The 22636-nt window shown below is 41.6% G+C and overlaps 1 protein-coding gene across 2 annotated transcripts in view; it reads right to left on the bottom strand.

Annotated features, from left to right (window-relative positions):
* Gdap2 (ganglioside induced differentiation associated protein 2) overlaps positions 1 to 22636 on the bottom strand; it is a 51587-nt gene that overhangs the window by 27583 nt on the left and 1368 nt on the right. For both annotated transcript variants that reach the window (XM_005357096.3, XM_026784146.1), the window contains exons 2-6: positions 16509 to 16748; positions 15594 to 15733; positions 6042 to 6195; positions 5704 to 5792; positions 1461 to 1537 (exon numbers count right to left, since the gene is read on the bottom strand). In XM_005357096.3, coding sequence (XP_005357153.1) covers positions 1461 to 1537; positions 5704 to 5792; positions 6042 to 6195; positions 15594 to 15733; positions 16509 to 16684 — 636 coding nt within the window. In that variant the 5' untranslated portion in view covers positions 16685 to 16748. The remainder of the gene's footprint in view (positions 1 to 1460; positions 1538 to 5703; positions 5793 to 6041; positions 6196 to 15593; positions 15734 to 16508; positions 16749 to 22636) is intronic.

Genomic DNA, 22636 nt, shown 5'->3' with positions numbered 1-22636 from the left:
CACACACACACACACACACACACACACACACACACACACACACACACACTCACATGCTCTAAGCTTTTTAAAGAATTCATATACCATAAAACTAACCTGTTGAAAATACAGAATTCAGTGACTGTTGGTATATTCTCAAAGCTGTGCAATCACCACCATCTAATTCCAGAACACTGACATCACCCCAAACCAACCCATCAGCAATCTTTCCCTACAATTCCTTTTACCAAACCCTGAGCTACCAATTGTTCTGTCTAAATAGATGTGCCTATTTTGAAGATTCCAATAAAACAGAACACAATTTGTAGCCTTTTATGTTTAGTTTATTTCAGTTAACATGTTTTCCAGGTTCACTTTTTAACATGTATCCATAATTCATTCCCCCAAGGATGAATACTACCCTATATATGCTCTACATATGCTCATCGATAAACAATGCTGCTATAAATATTCACCTTCACGTTTTAAATATTTTTGCATATACTACTACTGTATTATACTGTAACTTTGGTGTCTCACTGTAGCTTTGGCTTGCATTTCTATAATGGTCAATGTTATGAAGTGTCTTTATACTGGTCATTTGTAGGCATACAACTCTTTAAGAAATGAGTACTACCCATGCTTTCAAAAATTTTTTTTTCTGTATTTCATGTTTTCCCATCTTAGAAAGCTTACTAGCAAGGGAACACTGCCCTTCCCAGGGCTCTCTGACTTCTAAAATCAGTACTAATTTACTTGGAAATATGTCTTGTCTGTGCAAACCAACCAATGCTACTCCTGCTACTCCACTTCCCTATTTTAGCAAAGCACTGACAGCTAAATGACTGCTGAAGAAATACCAGAAGCTCTAAAGCTAGGGAAGCCAGTGAGATAAAAACAAAGCTCTGACTTTCTAAACGGACCGAGTTTAAGGAACGTCTCTCCTCCCCGGCCCCCAAAAGCAAACATAAACTCGCCAACCTTGTGCCACAGGCTTGGCTACTACCCATGCAGTCAGGCAGGCAGCGAAGCTTCACCACCACAGCACAAATGCTGCTAAAACCTGGGGACCTAGCATTCAGGCTACAAGGTGCCATCCCGAGCACTAGCAGGAGCAGCTGGCAGAACTGCCCGCCTATGCCATTCCACTTATGAAGGCAACAGATAAGCAGTAAAATTGTGACTCAAACTCTCCTTCTTAGATTGGTGGTACACGCCTGTATTCCAGAACTTGAGGCAGAGGCAGGGAAACTGAGAGCCAGTAAGCCTGGTTCACATGGTCAAACAGTGTGGATCCTTCTACACTTGTTTTTAGAGTCCAACGTAATTCTTTTTCAATGAGTGAGCATTAAGTTCCACTGCCATGAATTTATTTAAATCATTACAATTGTGTGCTTCAGATTCAGTGAACAGATGATGACAGATGAATGTAACACATGTAGAATTAAGACTCAAATTAAACAAAATAATTAGTAAAATACCTCTTCGAGTTCAGAGACAGCAAATACTACTTTTTCAATGGTTTCCCCATGGATCTCTAGGAACCGCCTCACAGTACCTAAGGAAGAAAATAGGAAGACATTCAGTGTTAAAACCCAGCTATGTTAATGTAATGGGCCCCCCTTCACTTCATCAGCCACAGCTAAATTATTCCCACCAGAAAAGCCTGCTGCACTTTCCTTCAGAGTGGCTGTAGCAGACATCATTCAGGTCCCTTTATGGCATGTCCTCTCTGTTCTCAGCCTTCCTTCCACTAGCCCTAAGGTGCCACGGTAGGAGCTTTACTGCATTGCTGCTCTCGTGTCTAGTGTCTGTGACAGCAGGTGGCTACAGAAGATGCTGAGTCAGACTACTGTCCCTTTTCCAGCAAGTTCTTTATTTCCCTGGGGCCTCCCTTTGGCCAGAACGACCTAGCGCAAATGGAAAGCATAGTGCCTTTCTACTCATCAGGTACAGCCTCAGACGAGCCACTCAGCCCATTCCACTCACAAAACCAAAGCTGAGTGCCCACCCACCCTCCCTTCCTCCCTCCCTCCCTCCCTTCCTCCCTCCCTCCCACAGTTGTGGCTGTTCTAGAATTCACTCTGTACTACAGGCTGGCATTGAACTCAGATCCGCCTGCCTCTGCCTTCCGAGTGCTGGGATTAAAGGTGTGTGCCACTACCAATCAGCAAGTTATTTTTTTCTTAACCTCTATCCCATCCTGATTTTTCTCTATTGAGACCCAATGGCCCAATCTTAAATATCCCTGGCTTTGGTCCTTTATGCCCATGCGCTGCTTTCTAAAACTGCCCACATTTTTTTGTTTTCTTGATATATGTATACTCCATAGCTCACCAACTTGTTAATTAAATTTAACTTCAAATGCTGATGGTTCCCAAATTGTACAATCTTTCTGAATTAAAGAATGGAGCTGTTTACTGCTTACTGAGTATATTTACCTAGATAATCACAGACACCTCAAATTTAGTGAGTCTAACTCCTATCTTCTTTCTATATCCCAAGAAGTCACTCATATCGGAATCCTTGATTTTATGCACATGAGCATTTGCCTACATGCATTATATATTCACCACCTATGTGCCTGGTACCCAAAGAGACAAGATGTAGGTGTGGGACCCCCTAAAACTGGAGTTATAGATGGTTTTGAGCTGCCATGTAGCTGTTAGGAACTGAAACCAGGTCCTCTCCAAAAGCAGCAAGTGCTTTTTAACCTGAGCCATCTCTCCAGCTTCACAATTTAAAAAAATTATGTATTTACTGTGTGTGTACACCCTTGTGCAGAGCTCAGAGGACAACTTTCAGGATTAGTTCTGTCCTTCTGGCTTGTGGCTTCCAGGGTTAACCTCAGGTCATCAGGCTTGCTGAGCTATTGGCTGGCCCCCGGATTTCTTTGGTATTCCCCGTTTCTTCACCTTCAGTCCACATTGCCAAATGGTTTCCATGTACGATCTTGTAAGTCTACTGCTAACATTTCCAATAGCCATCCTTCACTCTCAGCTGCTCTCAAGCTCTTAATGCTCACAAGCTTTTGGCAATAAACTCTTAACTGGCCTCTGTTCCTTTCATTTCCAAGACCGCAACTTCTGCTGCCTGGGCAATCTTCTTACGATACCTTCCTTAGGAGACACTTGCAATGGGGCTGCAACCCTTGTAAGTTAAGGTTCAAAGTTCCTACATGACTTGCCACACTGTCATAACTAACCACCTCCCAAGTCCTATTTCCAATTGCTCCTCCCACATATCTTCTGCTGTCACTAAGTTCTATCTGGTGGTAGGCTAGTTCTGACCAAAATACACTGTTCATCCACTCTCTTCTTTCCTGAATCTCTGATTATTTTTCAAGGTCCTGTCATAAGTCATCTTTGTGTAGAATTCTACCCTTCCCAGAATTCTTCTATACAGAATCTCCTGCACTCCTACACTTGGTTCAAGTTCAATGTAGGATTCTCAAGTTTACAATAGGCTTAATGAGCTATATAGTACCATGGTAAGTTGGAAAACTTCTGTGATATTCTGAGCATCTTTCTGTCTGTCAACTAGATTGTAGACCTATTTAGCCCAAGTATATCTTATATTAATATTATATTAACTGAAGTCTAGTAGAACATGGAGACCTGCACTTATTCAAAATAATTCATGGCCCTAAGTAATGCAGTCCACGAATCTAGCACAGTAGACTCATTTGTTGAGAGCAGAATAAAGATCTGCAACTCTGCTGCTGCTAGGTGCAAATCTGCTTTTCACTTCTCCTTCCACTATGCTTTCATTCCTTTCCCTTAAAGCAGCTTCCATAAAGGGGTGTTCTTTCATGCTATTTATATTACATAAAATGTTGACACTCATCGGAATTGTACTTTAACATAGTACTGTGTGTTTCCTATGGAAGGTAGTAATCAAATCAAATTCTCTCAATGGTGATCATTTAGAAGGAGAATTCTGCCAGGAAAAAGAATGACATTGACCTCATGACTCAAGGATTTCCTCATGTCATCCTACACTGTTCCTTTCACTTGCATCTGTGCTCTCTTCTTGGCAACCAAACAGGGTGTCACATGCTTTATATTTACGAAGATGCTTTAACTAGTGAAAGTGACATCCAGAATATTAATACCTCCAATATGGGGGAGCATGGAAGATAAGTACAAACATCATGGGCTTCTATTCTTACTGCTGCAGAGCAGTAACTCAAATTCTTGTTGAATAAATAACCTAATATTTTACTTCAATGTTGATGTTTATGGTTTCTCAAAGGATTTAACTGTACATGAACTAGGGAAAAAAGATACTATAAAAACTTTGGTATACTGATTAAGACAATATTAGGTTTTTGTATAAAAGTTTTGCTGATTAATAAGAAAGTTCTTGATTTGAAAGATGAATTATGTTAACAGATTAATTCTTAGCATGCTTACAATGTACATGTTTACAAGACATTCATTATCTTCAAATTCCAGAAAGTATACTATTGTCTCTGTATTTGTTTGTTCTGAAAACAATGCTCTAAATTTTACTATATTTAAGGTCTAGGAACAACAGTCCTTATACCATTTGACTTGGTCAATTTTAAGACGTATATGCTTCCTTTATGCCAGTTACATTCCTAGAAGTTGTTTCACTGAAGACCCATCTTCCTGCTATTGACCATTATCTGTTATTGTGAGTTACTCTTAGGACTGCAGAGGTGGGCAGTAAAGCTATACTTTGGACCATTTACCCAGGACAATGTACATAAGAGATTTCACATAACAGTATTTAAGGAGGGTGTGCAGATACTGTATCAGTGTTCCTAGTGACGAGAACCTCACTAGGATGGTTCCACCTCAAAGAAACCAAAGCTCCTCCCTTGTAATGTCTACAGTAGAATGCTTCCTATCACCTTTATCCCCTTTCCAGGGATCTGTAAAGGTCTTAGAGTAGCTTTAAAGTCTGTATTTCTCAATACTGTTTTAGATAAGGCACTAGGGCATTCTTTTGATGGATGCACAATGTAGATTATGATGATACTCCAACCACTGCAAAGAATCATTTAAAAAAATGTACTGAAGCATAAGGCCCCTTTAGAGTCTTTTTTATTTGAAGATGAGTATCATATCTGCAAAAAAGCATACCACTGATGTTTTAAGTGACTTGCCCTTGTCTTATGAGCTGTGACCTAAAATGTATGGAGTACACTGAGGTCCTGAACTCTTGAGCCGAGTATCAGATTGTTTTTCTGGGAACTGAACCCAGAGACTCACACACCCTAAGCACACACTCTACCACTGACCTATACCCTGAGCCCAACAGTATACATCACCGGGGGTCAGCTTGGGCTCAGTGATTTTTTTAAACCTAAACACACAGTTTTATACTAAAGAGACCTTGTGAAAGGTTCTGTCTAAATAGAAAAATACTATGCAAATATATTATGAGTTCGCTTTTGCTGCTTTTTTACCAACTGTTAAGATTGTTCTTATTTTGATTCAACTGTCCATTGCATTGCTCATACTTTCTAGTTTGGTTTCATTTTCAAACTTAATGAGAAAGTCTTGTAATCCTTTATGCACGGGGATAAATTATACCATTTAAGAAATTCGGTAAGAACTCTGCAACTGACCAATGCAAATTACTCAGAATGCCACGAGGTTCATCAAATCAATGGGTCTTCTTTGGTTATAATTTTATCTAACAATTAAAAACTTTAAGAACTTGACTTCCGTGTGGCACTGCAGCGTTACTTACGAAGTGCAATGTGTGTTGCGTCTTCTAGAGGATAACCTCGCTTCGCAGAATTGATGACACAGAAGCCAACGGAAGACATGGACTGTTCTCTGCAATCAGATAGAAAACCCAAAAGTTGTACTGAAACAACTATCTACATACACTATCCATAGGTGATCTCAAAACACAAGCCAGCATCTCCCACCAATAAATTTACAAGCCAACTCAACTGTATTATTTGATAATTAAATTAATGTAAAATTTAATCATACTCGTTGAGAGATAATATCTGAGCCCTTCAAACTTTGATTTCCACAGGGAGGTTTCATCTTTAACAGAGCGTGGGGGAATGGCCATACTTTGCCAGCTGAAGCACGTTTCTGTAACAGCTGTACAGGGAACTCTCCGCTGCAGTGCGATAGCGGCTTTTATACTTAGGTCCCACTGTGTGAATGATGAACCGAGCAGCTAGGTTAAAGCCTTTCGTCAATTTTGCTTCACCTGTTCGGCAACCTGGGAACAATGGGAACACATAAAAGCTTGTAAAGATCAGGTAAACACGAATATGCAAAGCATAGAACAAAAGCGGATTAAGAACTACGAGGAATGTCATTTAAAAATAGGACCGAATACAAGCATCGCCGTCTGTTCCTTCTGTTCTCCTGGCAGTGAAGCAGGACAGCAGATGCAAGCACAAAGAAGGTGGGGAAGATGCAAGCAGAGAAGCACCACCCGGGTTTGCAAGGGGAAAGTTAATGGACCATGGGTAACAGGATTAGCAAAGGAGAGGAACCTAACAGCCTGCAAGCAGTATGAAGCTGACTGTACTGAAGGGCGGAGTCAGATTTAAAGCTGACTGCTTTATTTAAGTACTAAAGTATTAATGTGTGAACTCTGGGTATATTCATGGTGCTTTGAATTCCTCTTTAAGGGGGATACTGGCCTTATAAGATTAAATGAGTTGAATTATGCAAAGTACACACATGTAGCATTGGTTATTGTTATTTCATGGAGAAAACTAAAAAAGACTTTGAATTACTTCTCAGACTATGCTATATGCTCAGACAATGACGCAAAGGCTGGGGTTGCAGGTGTATACAGTCAATCAAATCCACAACAACCCTTTCTTGAGCTAGCACAGCAAGTTATGACTTCTTTCTTTATCACTGACACAAGAGAACAAGAGGCTATTCTCTGAAGATGTTAAATTAAGAAATTTCTGAAATCCAGAACCCCAGGACAACTGAAAAGAGGGGATTTAGTTAAGTGTTAAAGTTGTCAGGAAAAGGTCTAGCTGCCTGACACCATCAGTTGTTCAACATGGATATCCAATGTCCAAGAAAACGGCAGGATATCTGTTCTACTTAAGATCCACCAACCAACAACCTTGCTGTTACAGAGCAAATGCTTGCACTCCCCTGCACTTCCTATGCTGAAATGTCACTCTAACACGTGATGGCATCCGGGCTGGTGTCTTTGAAAGGTGAGAGGAATGAGACGAGATCACGCTGGTCCTCACGAAGAGGATTATTATCTTTCCAACACAATCCAGGGATTGCTTCCTCTTATGTGAAGAAGTCCAAATCCCCCTGAAGACTCTGATCTGCTGTCATCCTGATTCCAGAATTCCAGATCCGCAAATGGGGAGGATTAAATACTTGTTGATTATAAGTCACGCATCATCTGTACTTCTTGAGTAGTTTGAATACATTAAGCAGCTAAGCACAGTGGACCACATCTGTAATCCCAGCACTCAGGAGGATGAGAGAGGGGGTCCAAGTTTCAGGTCATGTTTTGGGCTACATACAGTAAGTTCTAAGCCAGTATGGGCTACACAGACACTACCTTACACAAACAGGCAAATGAATAAGACATGCACACACACACACCTCATTAGCTTTTCAGTTCCCCCCAAACAGCACTAACACTTAAAAACCACTAAAAAGAGAGGAAGTCCCTGACTAAAACAGAAACAGAGAATACCAACTATTGCTCGTGACACCAAAAAGCAGCGTGGAGACTTAGAAATGACCAAAAGTCCTGACACTAGAAACAAGACCCTCAGAGATGTATGAGGAGATGAAGGGCCTCTGAGTCAAGGCCAGAATGGTGTTTTAAAAAAAATATATAGAGGGCAGAAAACAGCACGTACTCCTATTTGCTGCAGACTACCAAACTATGAGGAAAAAAAAAAAAAAAAACTCAGTAGGGGCTGAGACTACAGTTGAGAAAATAACCCCAAGAGCAAAACAAAGGGAAATTAAGAGAATAATAAAACTGGAAGACAAAACAAGAAAGTACAGCATGCAGTAAGATTCCTTTATAGAGAGAAATAGGGAAGCAAAGAAAAGCAAGAAATACCCCAGAACTGAGCACCACATTCCTCACTCCCCAGTGATCTTTAGGTGCTGCTGTTTGAGAAGCTAATGGGAGTAGCGGGTCAATGATCTAAAGGCCTCAGGTGGACTGAGGCACTCTGGACAGGAAGGCGAGCGACTGCTAATACCTGTGGGAGTTTCTGATCAGATCAGAAGATCCATATACCAAACCTGCTACTATCTGCCACTTCCAGACTGCAGGGGAACTGCCCTGCAGATAGACTCTTCCATCTCCAAAGTCCCCGCTTTTCTGTCCCATAAGACCCCAAGACCCCCATGCCATGTGTGCACAGTCTCACTCATACACGGAGAGACTGCGGCCCTTCAACCATTCTGATTAAAGCACACTCCTGCCTCTATCAATCTATATCTAACGAGGAGCATGTGCGCATGTGTGTCTCACCTGTCTGCCTGTTTGTTTAAAGTGGTGTCTAGTGTGGCCTGTACTGGCTCTTCTTACTGTATATAGCCCAACCGGCCTCAAACTCGGACTCCTCCATCTCCTGAGTGCTAGGACTGTAGGTGTGGGTCACCACACTTGGCTTCTTAAAACACTCAAGTTGCTGACAAAGTGCAACTTACAGATGACTTAAAACCAACAGATAGTTAATTCTTCTAGTTCTTGGGTCTGAAGTCTGAAACCAGGGTGGCGATCAAAATACCCAAGCCACACAAAGGCAACTCATTATGAAGTTTTAGTACATCAGAAATAAAGATGGGATCATAAAGCTCCCAGAAACAAAGGGGTAACACACAAGTAAAGACTGCTGGGTTCATATTTTTTTTTTCATGTGTTTTGTTTTGCCTGCATGTGTACTACAAGCATGCAGCGCCCACAGATGCCAGAAAAGAGGGAGCAATCCTCTGGAACCTTGGGGTAACGTTAACTAAAAGACCCGTGTAAGAAAAGAACTTTAGAAGAAGACATCATAAAATGGAAAGATCTCGCATGCTCTTGGATAAGTAAGATCAACTTAATAAAAACAGCAATCTTACCAAAAGCAATTTACAGATTCAATGCAATCTCCATCAAAACCCAAGCACAGTTTTTCATAGACCTCAAAAGAACAACATTCAGCTTCAAATGAAAAAACAAAAAACCCAGGATAGCCAAAACAATCCTATACAAGAAAAAAATTCCAGAGGCATCACCTTGCCTGACTTCAAGTTCTAATATGGAGCAATAGTAATGAAAACAGCTTGGTATTGGCATAAAAACAGACAGGTGAAACAATAGAATTGAATTGAAGACCTTGATATTAATCCACACATGTATGAATACTTATTTTTGACAAAGAAGATAAAATTATAAAACAGAAAAAAGAAAACATATTCAACAAGTGGTGCCGGCATAACTAGATGGCATCATGTAGAAGAATGCAAATAGATCCATATCTATCCCCATGCACAAAACATGCATTTCCAAATGGATCAAAGACTTCAACACAAATCTGACCACACTGAACCTGACAAAACAGAAAGTGGGAAGTAGCCTTCAATGCATGGGCACAGGAGACCACTTCCTAAATATAACACCAGTAGCACAGACATTGAGAACAACAATTAAGAAATAGGACCTCCTGAAACTTAGAATCTGTAAGGCAAGGATATGGTCAATAAAACAAAAATGACAGCCTATAGAATGGAAAAAGATCTTCACCAACCCCACATAGGATAGAGGACCGATCTCCAAAATATATAAAGACCTCAAGAAACTAGATATTAAAATACCAAATAATCCAATTTAAAAATAGAACACAGATCTAAATAGAGATGTCTCAACAGAAGAATCTCAAATTTCTGAGAGATAATTAATGAAGAGCTCAACATCCTTAGTCATCAGGGAAATGCAAATCAAAATGACTCTGAGATGCCATCTTATACTAGTCAGTATTGCTAAGATCAAAAACACCGATGATAGCTTATGCTGGAGAGGATGTGGAGTAAGGGGAACACTCCTCCATTGCTGGTGGGAAAGCAAACTGATACAGGCACTTTGGAAATCAGTATGGCAGTTTCTCAGAAAATGGGGAATCAATCTATCTCAAGACCTAGCAATACACTTTTGGAGTTACAGATGGTTGTGAACCAGAATGCCAGTGTTGGGGAACCAAACCTGATCCCTCTACAAGAGCAACAAATGCTCTTACCATTGCACTATCTGAAGCTCTCAGGTTGCAGGATTCAAAGGCGGCATTGAAATGGACTGGGGTAAGAAGTTTATTAGAAGAGTTATACACTGTGGACAGACAAACAACAGCACAGGAGATACTCCAAGGAGGAATCAGGCCCTCACAGAAGAGTCAGAGTCCTTCCTGACAGGTCTCTGAGGAAGGAGGTAGGTTTCAATACAAGTCTCCACCCAGGCGCTCATATTCCCTAGCAAGTGGCAGGAAAGAGGGTGAGCAAAGGGATAGTGGCTGTCTGCTGTGTCCCAGCTTAAAAACTCATTTCCCCTAAAGAGTATCCACGAAGTCTGGTGCATTAGCTGGGGATTTAGACAATGCTCCCATGGGGCATCTGTGAGGCTAAGGACGGGGCTGCAGGGATAGGAGCCTGAACAGCAGATTGGTCTGGATTCTAATAGGACAGAGAAGGTGAGGGAGTGCCGGAGGTGAAACTCGGTGTCAGGACAGTAGGCACAGAGCTGTTTAGAGAGATAGGACTAAGTAGAAAGTTCCGAGTGTGCCTGTCAAGGGAAAAAGAGATTGGAAGAAAACCTAAAGGAGAGGAGGTTTACACCTGGATTAAATGTTGAGGATGAACCAGTGAAGACGAAGAAAAATATTTCCACAAAATCAAGTCAATTACTAACTTCCTGGAGGGAAAAGGCACACAGAGAACAAGAATCTACTTGTTTACCAGTGGTGAAGATCTTATATAGTCATGATGCTAATGGAATATTGACTTACTACAGATTGTGAGAGCAGTTTGGGAAGATAGATGGCAAAGCAGGAACCTGTGAGAGCTTTCTATGTGGTGGAGTAGACACGGGTTTTATTTCCTCAACAAATGTCAACACAACATGGAAAACAGCACACAGCTAGGAAAGGAAGGTGAACCAAGAATAATCTGCAGTTCAGAGTGACAAAACAGTTCTACCTTACAGATCACCAGCTCAAAAATACAGAAGTGACCGGTTGAAAAGACAACTACTTCATAGTCCTACGGGGAGCATGGATTCCTACCAGGTTATCAGTTTGGTCCTAAATCATCAAACCTACGAAACACGTGACAGGGAACTGGATGCACAGTGAGGAGATACTGGGATCACTGGGTTGTTGTCTGCATGTGCTCTGACTCAGGAGTGAAGGGTGAGCTTTCGGGGAGGGAGGGATGTCTATACTTTTTGCTTGCTGTTTTCTGGTTAGCACTCCTTGCTCTTCCTGGACTCCAGACTAGAAAACACCATACAGCTAACATTCCCGATGCAAAGGGTGACTGCTCAAACTCCAACCCAGACAGCAATGTTTGTGTCACTGGCAAACCACAAACAGGTCAGTCAGAATTTACATATCCTTTAATATGGTAAAGCACAGAACACAACAAGGTTCATAAACATGGTCTCAAAGTTTACTATAGTGTGAAGAGACACATACTAACTGGCACCACAAGTAAATCAGACAAATAAAAGAGCCAGGGCAGCTTGGAAAACAACAGAGTTCACTCCAAACATCAGTATTGTAAGAAGCAGCTGAGCTGGATCAAACCCAGAAATCAACAACATAAAAACAAGATCAATGTGTGTTCCTGATGGAATACAAGGCTTCGATAAAATAACTTCAAAAAACATTTCTGGGCAGCTGGAAATGTTACCTATAGTCTGGGTATTAGATCTAATTTCTGAAACTAAACGGTAGAATGTATTTTCTAAAGAAGACACTATGTATGCTACCATTCTGAGAACAGTATACAATTTCTCTTTCTGGGAGTATGTGTATATCTGCATATGGCATATGGACATAGTCAGAAGTGGTTATGTTTAAGTAGTGGGAATATTATGGCTTGTGTAGTTTAGTGTGTGTGCACACTTTTTAAATCATATATAATACTTCTTAAAAACTACTAATTAAAAGAAACATAATGTTTGTTCTATTTTGGTTTTTTAAAGGAGGTAACAAGCAAACACATATTTAGTTTGTTGTGGAGACCTCTCATTTTAGAGTTTAGGAAAAGAAAAAGCTGGGCCTCGTGGTGCACGTCTGTAATACTAACACTTGGTAGGTAGGGGCTGAAGAGCCAGAGCCAGCCTTGGATACATGAGAACCTGTCCCCCAGGAAAGAGGAAAGAGAGAAAAGTTTAAAATTGAATATCTTGTTCCTGAAATAACACTTTTCTTTTATTGTTCCTAAGAATTTTGGACGTTGACACTAATGACAAATAATGTTGTTCTAATTCCATCTTTTGTGTGTTTGCTCCAGCCCAACTTTCTTCTATCAAAAGCTTCAAAGCTGAATATTGTTGGAAACATTTAAATCATCTTGAAAGCACTTTTAATATTTGAAAAATAAATGCAGTTCACTAAGTAATGTTACCTCTGATCCTAGTTCTGTCCAGTGTGATATCCATCCTTGGCTCCATGTTTTACTAAGGAGCACTGAGTATCTTAGCTACCAAAGATCATTAGGATTTCAACTGCACTTCCCTGCAAGTCCTAACCCCACAATAATGAAGTACAGAGGCTGCTGAATGCTTTACAGCAAGGGGTACCAACTAGAGAACAGCAAGCAAAAAGTATGATGCACATATCTCCACCCAAGTCAGAGAACATGCACACAACAGCCCAGGGATCCCAGCATCTCCTCAGTGTGCATGCTCAGGCTTCAACTGGCTTCTCTGGCTCCAGATATGTGCTCTGAGATGGAACAAACAGTCTGGTGAATTCAGATGTTCTAATTCTTTATAATGGAATACAAATGAAAACTCACACAAAGTTCAAAATGTGAAAGTCGCGCTGATTTGGAATGGGCTAAATGGCTACACAAATCCTACACAACTCATTTTTAGAAAGCTCTGTCTCTTAGGGAAAAAAAAAATTCTAGCTAAATTGCAACACAACTTTATATACTAGGAATTCCAGCAACACAACAGCTATCACACACCCTGTTCAAAAAAATCCTTTCTTGAGTACTTGAGAGTAACTAGTGTTCCCTACAAATCTTCTATGCTAACTTTAGGCCTTTGAACTATTCAGTAATATGCCTTCTATAATGCCTAATAAGCTAATAATTTTTCTTTTGGGTGCTCCTCAGTTTATCACTCTGAAGGTAGTACTACAGCTACAATAAAAGACACAAGGTCTGCCCCAGGGGTCTCAGCACAGACTGACCACAGCCTCTCTGAGCACTGATGATTTGTTCTCAACAAAGCAGTGTTAAGAGTGTTAGCTTAGTGTTTACTCAGTTAAAACCATTGGGAATTAATGTTGTTTCTCAGCTACTTAAAGAAAAGGATGTTGTTATCTTTGTCAGGCAGTTCCTGCCTGCGTGAACAGTAACAATCAGTAATGTTGCAGCATTACTGTTAGGGGAGAAGCATCATCCTGCAGGCTAAGAGCACATTCTACAGAATGAAGGGCCTTTCTGAAGGAAAAGGAATCTGTGTCAGCAGGATGTCAGCAGGACTTGAGAGTTAGCAGTTAACAGGGAGGAAAGGTGACCAAAACGCAAACCAGAGAACCTTTCAGAGAGCAAGTGGTGAGCGGAGATCTTTTGGGTTCAGTTATTGCGTTCTGAAGGCGAGAGCCAGTGTGGGTGAGACTGGACACCAAGGGGTGAGAACTTGAAGGTACTGGAGACTAGCTTAAGGACTCTGGAGGACCACTAAATGGTTTGAAGTAGGTGGGCAATAAGAAGGTGTTCATAGTTTGCTATGTAAACACCAGTTAGTGTGTGGAAATGGATTTCACAGAGAATAAATATAGGGAGCCCAGTTGGTGGGGAGGGAGGGAGTGAGTGGTAATGGAGTGAAAAAGAGATACAAGAAATTTAGGACTTGATGACAGACATTGTGGGAAGGGTAAGGAAGAAGGATGAGTTAACTCAGGTTTTCTGAATAAAAACAGGATGGAAGATCTGTTATCCTGCCTTACAGTAAGCACTTCATATGTGCAAGAAATACCGTCAAACCAGCTCCTGGCCTGACCCTATCTAGCGTTCTAAATTTACTGTAAAACTATAGTACTAATATCTATCAATTTTTGTTTCTTGGCTTACATTTCCAGTCAGTTCATTTGATATCTGCTCTTAGCTTTCTAACATAAATCTAGCAAATCATAACCTGTCATCATTAACTAATTTAATAAAAATGTGTAAAGGGGGGAGGGGGCAGAGTCACATACTGAGACCTTCAGCAGCCACTGATAGCCTTTTCAGGTCAGCAATGGGCCTTCAAACAAGAGAAAAGTAACCGGCAGCAGCAGAAGCAACAGACTCTGACTTCCCCTATCATACCTGAAGTCTACTGTGCTATTCGATCCGTGAACTAATTTATTAATGGAGCCTACAGCAACAGAACTCAAGTCCACCATGCCACTTGATCTGTGCATTAGTTTATTAGTGGTGCCTACAGCAACAGACTATGCCAAATGGTTTGTGTGACACTCGGTTCTTTAATCAAAAGTATTTACTAAACTTTTGCTCTGTGCCAAGAACTGAGGCAGGATTACCATGACCATGCCAACTTGAGAGATGAGAAGACTCGGACTGAGCAGTGATGTCACAGTCTCCAGTCACACACCTGGTATAAGGGAGCATTACAAAATGAACCAGAACTAAACACTAACAACTACCAAATAGTCTGCCAAATCCTGGGTTTTTATTCTTTATAGGTAAAAATTAAATTTAAGAGGGATAAATTTGGTGTAAAATCATGCTAGCCCTTCCACTCTCTGTATTTCAAAGTCTCACTCTAGGATGCATGAGCATGCGCTTGCATGCGAACCCCCATAAGGGGAGTTTCCACATTGGCTTCTCTCTTCCCTTTACCAAACAACTTTGCAGTATTTTCTTAAAGATCCTTTCTAATTTTCATGTTTTTAATAGCATCTTGCTATAGTTTGATTAAAGGTGTTTCCAACCCTCCTCAGTACTCCATGTTCTCTGCTTCCTGGCTTGCTCCTCATGGCTTGCTCAGACTGCTTTCTAATAGAACCAGGCTCACCAGCCCAGGGAGAGCCCTGCTCACACACCCACCATTAATTAAGAAGATGCCATATAGGCTTGACTACAGCCCCATCTTATGAAGACATTTCTTAGCTGAAGTTCCCTCTTCTTAGATGACTAGTTTGGATCAAGCTGATAAAGCTAGAGAGCATGCCTGTCATTTTAAGGTTCATCGTGTGACTGATGAATTGCAGTGCTAGTGAAATCTTAGGGCCTGGCTTAGGACTGCAAAGGCTACTACTAGTTTCAACAGCAGGAAATCAGCTTTATATGCAGTGTTTTTTCCAAAAACACCTGACACACTTCTTCATGATAGAAGACATTAAAAATATTCCCTGAGCGATAACACGCCTAAGAGCGTCCAGTCACCTTTAAGTTTCTGTAGGTCCTCCTTCAGATCTGGCCCCGCAAGCATGAAGATACTTTCTGACACGGGATTCTTATCTGTGAGGCTTTCATTGCTGGTATTCACAATGGCTGTACAGTTCAGTAATGCCACGTCTCCTTTCCTGTGGAACCAATGGATAAAAAAGCAGTTGTGGGAAAGAGGAAGGAGATAACTGGCCTAGTTTCTAATTTCTCCAAAACCTTCTATCTCTACAATATTGGCTTTGCTAATTCCCAAGCCAAGAAATAGCAAAAAGTAGAAAAAGAAGCAAATGCTTGGCTCACAATTAATCTGGTACCTGTGAGCTTTACTATAACTGCTCCAACCCCAGAATTCACAAAGCCACCATGCCATACATTTGCCCTTCGCCACATTGCCTTCATTAAAACAGAATGTTCACACAGTTGAAAGTAGTTGCTTTAAAAAGTTTAGAAACAGCAGCAGTCATAATAGCCAAGAGAATATTAACAACCTAACTGTCTGTCACCTAGTGGGCTGGTAACGTGCTCTTAGTGTGCACACATGGAGCACTGCTGAGCCATGAAAGAGAAGCAGTCCTTTGTACTGGAGTGAAAACATTGTACTAAGTCCAAAAATCTCACTGTGAAACTTCATGTATGTGAAATGTCCAACGCAGGCAAACCAGCGCAGAGATTAATTCTGAAGAAGACGGGACTATCACTGTCTTAACTGTGAGGAGGGTTTTACAGTTGCATGAACATAGTAACATTTACGCTGTACATTTAATTCTGTACAGTTTACTGTACGATAATTATACCCCAACAAGGCTGTATGTGTAAAAGCAGTATTTCAATAAAACTAGGACTTAAATAAAAAAGAACTTTAGAGGAAAATAATGAGGATTCACACACAGTACGATATAATGAAAAAATTACCAAAGAACCACTTTTCCATTAATGTCCCGATTATAAAGAAAAGGCGATCTGATGGTGTCCTCCTGGAATGCCTCAGCTGTGCTATCATGGGAGTTTAATTCATCTTTATACGAGTCACCCCAACTTAGCAGGGTGTCCACATCCACAAACTGGGAAGGTGCACCCAAGGGATCCATGGAATGGGAACTTCAGCTTGTATCTCAAACTCCTCAGCAATTCAGCAATCCCGGGAGACTTTAGCTAAAAAGAGAAGAAGAAATCATTTTAAACAAAAGTATAAATGTTACTCACAAATAATTACTTTAATTCCACTAAGCCAACAAAGCAAACTCTCCTGTGGAAGGAATGAGCCAAGAGTACACTATGTGTCCACAGTCACTGTAATGGTCGATTAAAACAAGGACAACAAAAAACTCCTAAAAATGGGAATAAGGAGGGATTATATAAGCATAAATACCTTTCAATAACTGCAACCCTTGTGATCAAAATCATCACAAAAATCACACCAGTTCTATTTTTATGAAAGGACTATTCATTCAACATTCTCTGAATACCCACTATTGCAAAATAAGTAAATAAAATGCTCTATGACATGACATAAGATATAAATTGATTATATACATATATAAATTAAATAATTTCATTTGATAATATACGTATAAGTTAGTAAAACTGAATGAGACAAGGAAGTCCCTACACTTAAGTAGTAAGAGCTAATAAAGGTAAGGAATAAAAGAAGATAAACAAGGCTTGGATTTAAGAGACAGCATATGGGAGCTAGAAAGATGGTTCAGCAATTATGAGTGTATAATGCTCTTGAAGAGGATCTGAGTTTGTTTCTTAGCTCCCATGTTAGGAAGCCCACACCACTTATAACTCCAGCTAAGTTATATGATGCCCTCCCTCTTCCGGCACCTGCATTCATATATATGCACAGACCACGCATAGACATACACATATATACCTAACTAAAAATAAAGTGAAACGTTTTTAAAAACGAAGTAACATACAGAGAAAAAATGAACAGGATCTAGCCATACACAAGATAAGATATAAGGGACTGCCCATGGTAGAGGAAGAAGACGGTTATAGAAAGACATACAGCAGCATCTAGAGCAGGACTTGGTCATGGAAATCACCGGAGACAGAGATGCTCAACTTACCACTGATCCTATGGCTGTTTCAGTGAACAGCTGACTCATTCATCCACTCTAACTCTGTAAGCACTTGGTGCACGTTAGGTACTGTTCTAGGTCCTGGGAACACGGGTCACAGCGCATTTCTACCTTAGGGGGACCAGTCTTCAGAGAAGAAAGGGGAGGATAACAGTGTAAATGGACTGCGTTACGGAGAAAGGTGACGTGTCAGGAGCAAGTTAAATTGAGAAAGCAAAACAGGAGGGAACAGCCAGGACAATGACCAAAGGGCAAGAAGAAGTGAGCTGCAGTCCAAGAGGAGCCAGGGAGTCACTCTGGCTGGAGAATCTAATAGGTAATGAATTGATGACGGAGTTGGTGCAGAGGAAGGCTAAATGATGCCGTTTTAAGTCATGCCAAAATCCTTAGCTCTTACTCTAAAGATGAAAGAAGCCACTAGAGGGTCTTGACCACCACAACTAAATACACCGAAAGACAACTCTAGTTAGGGAAAGCTAGAGGGACAAGAGCAGCAGCAGGAAATTCAGGCAGGAACTTAGGAGAGAGTGGCCATGAGAAATGTCAGATTTGAGAGATAATTGACAGGTAGAACCAAAGGACTTTCATAGAAATACAGAGGGTGAGGAAGCACATAAGCCAGACAATAGCTAGACTGCTTGCTTGAGCAACTGAGTAGGATAGCAATGCTATTTATAAAAAAGCAAGATTGGAGTTAAGCTGTAGGGTAAAGGAAAAACAATGACTTTCCCTTCCCATATGGCTTTTCAAATGTGCTGATTCAAAATGCTAATTACCTGGCCATGTGCTTATTGTCAAACTGACAACTGGAAGCTTGAAGCTAGAGCTCAGAGCAGAGGTTCAGCTAATAGATCTAGAAGTCTCAGCTTGTGCAGTGCTGAAAGCTACAGGAACTAGATAAGACTGCCTGCAGAGCGAATGCAAACAGGGAAAAAGAGCTCCCAGGACTGAGTCCTACAGCAAAATGTGTACTAAGAAAGACCGTATGGGAGAGAGAAGGCTGGTAAGAAGGAAGGAAGCCCTGCAAAGGTGGCAGAGGAAGGCCAATAGAAGAGGGTATTTGTGGAGTGCTTCAGGAGGACAGTCAGAGCAGATGCTACCAAAGGACTAAGTGGGCTCAAGAAGTGAATAGACAAATGAAGACTGAAGAAATTCAATCTGGGAACTAGTTTTTAAACAGCTTCTTGACATGATACCATCATTTATTGTCACATTCAGGGAGAACACACATGCTCTTCCAAAAATAATTTATTGGTGTATCTTGGTGAGAGGCACAGATACTAAGTACCAGATACGCTAATTCTTTTACATACATTGTTAGGAAGAAGTGTGGTCATTCACAGCGTTTAAAAAAAAAGATGTTGTAGATTATACCAGGATAATTTGTCTTAGTGTTCAATATTTATACTAAATACTTCTTTAAAACTGTTTTTTCTAGATATTGTACTTAGTTCACAACCAGCCTTTGAACCTGGAGGCAAACCTAACTTTGCTATATGTTTACAAGTACTCAGAGGACAAGTATCACTCACTCAATGTAATGACTATCTGCAGAAATTCTTGATTTGCAAAAAAATATGCTGACACATGCTCAAAGTTCTTAGCCATGAGAGAGAGAAAGAAAGAGAGAGAGAATTCATGGAACACATAAACGGCTTCAAGACTGCAAATATGCACGTCAACTTTCAGGATGAAATTGCTTTTTAAATTTATATTTCTGACTCTAACACCTGCTTCTAGAAGATTTGAAAATCAACAAAAAGTTAAATGATCAAGAAAAAAAATCTCAACTTTGGTGTAGCTCTCCTTTATTCCTGTGACAGAACTAAAACCATATTATGTGCATAACTTTGAACCTAGCTTCTCTTAACTACTGTCAGGTGACAAAATCACACAGTGCAACAGCGCAAGGTGGCATAATGCAAGTCATGAGCCCCTGTGTTCAAGGCCTAAGTTCGGGTTCCTGACTCACCATCTGTGAGCTGTGATCCTTGGGGTAAAGCTAGAGTTTCTATCGAAGCAGCCGTGATTAATCCAGGCTCAATGTGAAGACTAAATGTTCTGAAACCACAGAGACCTGACGCAAAGCCAGGCACGGTGAATGACCTCTTAAGATGTCCTCTGGGCCAGTGCAACCACAGTCAGGATGCAGTTATATTTCCACATGCATCAAAGACTCAAAGTCCTCACTGTCAAATCACCATGCAAGATAAAAGCTGGGTGCTGAGCTACGTTACAGACATACAGATCTTGGTCATGGTTTTTCTTGCCATGTCTTGTTAATCCCTGAATAGCCCAGCATCTGTCTGTTCCTATGCCACAAGGGTATGGAAAGCACACAAGCTTGTAAGGAAAGCAATCTTGACTGCATGCCCCTCCACCAACACTACTCTTTTACTCGTTCCCATCATCTCTCCAAGTGACTCCCAACAGCACCTGCAGAAAGAATCTTTAGAATCCTTCGGTGACAATCGCCTTTGGCATTCATACTGTGCGGTTTCTTCCTGGTTACCCTAGGTGATCAAGAAGATAGTGCGGAGTGATGGTGGGGCATCTTCCCTTCCAAAGATAGCTAGAAAAGGCACTGTGGCCACACCCTGTCTCTCTCTCTCTCTCTCTCTCTCTCTCTCTCTCTCTCTCTCTCTCTCTCTCTCTCATTGTGCTCTGAAGGTGTTAGGCTCCAGCTGGGGAAGCTGAGGGTCTCTGCCAAAAGCTAACACCATGCCCAGGCTTTTGAATAAACCACTGTGGAAGTGTGGATCCTCTGGCCTTAGCTGACCTTAAAACTACTTCAGCCACAGCTGGTGTTTTCACAGCAACCTCATGAGAAATGCTGAATCAGAACTTCACAACAATGCAACAATGCTCCTCCTGAATTCCTGCGTTGGAAAACCTGTGAGAAAATAAACATTCCTTGGCCCCTTATGTTCCAGGTTTTCTTTCTTTCATTCATTCATTCATTCATTCATTCATTCAAGAAGGTTGGTCACTAAATGTCTAATGGAAGAGACAAAGCCACAAAAACCACACGAACACAAGATCACAGAAACAGTGTGATAAATGTGCCACGACAAATGGGAGGCAGGGAGAGAGCACTTTAGGCTAGAAAAGCAGAGATTGTCCCCTTCAGAAAGTAGCAGTAAGAACGAAAAACTGCAGCAAAGTTTTACATGGAGGGGAAAGTGACTCTAAGAGCTATACGTGAGAGTTTGGGGCGTGAACAGATTCCCAGTGAATGTGACAGGTACAGAGGGCATGTCGCAAATATGCTCTCCAATCCTTACGTCACTCCCATGCAGCGGGTATTAAGACTCTTGTTTCAAACTCAGTGGCACAGTACCAGTCCAAGGACGTGTAACTACCACGTGGACGCTGAGGCCACATGCAGGGCCTCTCTCTGCTCTCTTCCCTTCCTGCTGTTCAAAGCGCTAACTGCTCCCCAGTTCCAAGTCTGTCTTCGTGCAGACTTTTCCAACTTCTGAATGATCTCTGGGTATATTCTGTATGCTTAGACCCGCCAAAAGGGCTTAATTCAAGTACTTTACCAGCTGCTCTTCACAAGAATAGCATCAATTCTCCATTAACATCTTCCTCTCTCCCCACCAGCTCCTCCTGTTCTTGAAAACCTATCCTATGGCAGGGCGGTGGTGGTGCACACCTTTAATCCTAGCACTTGGGAAGTAGAGGCAGGCGGATCTCTGTGAGTTTGAGGCCAGCCTGGTCTACAAGAGCTAGTTCCAGGACAGGCTCCAAACTCTGTCTCGAAAAACCAAAAGAAGAAAGAAAGAAAATCTATCCTCCCTCATTTCTTCTTCAGACCACAGATACATCTTTTCAATGGTACTGGGGTTAAATCTAGGGCCTCAGGCATGCCGGGCAAACACTATCACTGAGCTTTATCTCCAGCCCTCCTTTTACTCTTTATTTTGAGATGGAGCATCCTAGGTTGCCCAGCCTTGCCTTGCTCACTCGAGCTCACACAGAAGCTCCTGCCTTGGCCTCCTGTGTAGCTGGGACTTCAGGTCTGGTCCACTGGGGCTGGCTCTCCTCACCACTTCACACTGTGTGAGTGTGTATGGACATGTATAAGTATGGGAATGGAGGTTAGAGGTCAAGAGCAGGTGCCAATTGCTCATTCAACTTATTTTCTGAGATGGGTCTCTCACTGGGTCTGGTGTTCAGTGAATCAGCCACTATACTTCAAGGATCCTCCTGTCTCCTCATTCCAGAACTAAAATTAGAGGTGCACACCACAGCTTTCTACATGGGTAGTGGAGATCCAAACCCAGCCCTCACACTTGAGTGGCAGGGCTAAGAATGAGACATTATTCCAGTCCCGCTTCACTTCTGAGCATTTGTTGCAGAGTTCTGCTTTCTCTTTGTTTACTCAGCCTTTTGCAATTTTCCTTCAGCTCAGCAATGATTAAAGCTCTGATTCCAAGGTCAACAGAAATGTCTTAAGTTTACCATTTCCTCCTTGAAATCCTATTATTGTCTTTGCTGCGCCCTCTGGGAGCTCTCCCATACATTCAATCATACCCAGTTGTTGGTTGGGTCTTTCCAGCTACCAGAGCCATTGTGTCCCACACTCGTGTCCTGGGCAGTGGTGGCGCATGCCTTTAATCCCAACACTTGGAAGGCAGTTGCAGGCAGATCTCTGTGAGTTCAAGGCCAGCCTGGGACACAAGAGCTAGTTCCAGGACAGGTTCTAAAACTACAGCAAACCTTGTCTGGGGAAGGGGAGGAGAATGTAAGGTTCTCTGTCCTTGTAGTGGACAAGAACACGAAGATTAAGCTGTGCTATCTTAGCCTGTCTGTGCACGCCTTTAATTCCAGCACTGGGCAGGCAGAGGCAGGCACACCTCTGTGAGTTCAAGGACAGCCTGGTCTGTGGATAGTTCTGGGACAGTCAGGGCAACACAGTGAGAACCTGTCTCAAAAGGGTGGGGGTGG

The sequence above is a fragment of the Microtus ochrogaster genome, chromosome 21 (genome assembly GCF_000317375.1).
Source record: "Microtus ochrogaster isolate Prairie Vole_2 chromosome 21, MicOch1.0, whole genome shotgun sequence".
Taxonomy (NCBI): domain Eukaryota; kingdom Metazoa; phylum Chordata; class Mammalia; order Rodentia; family Cricetidae; genus Microtus; species Microtus ochrogaster.
The sequence above is the reverse complement of the archived record's forward strand: the minus strand, read 5'-3'. Positions and strand labels throughout refer to the sequence as shown.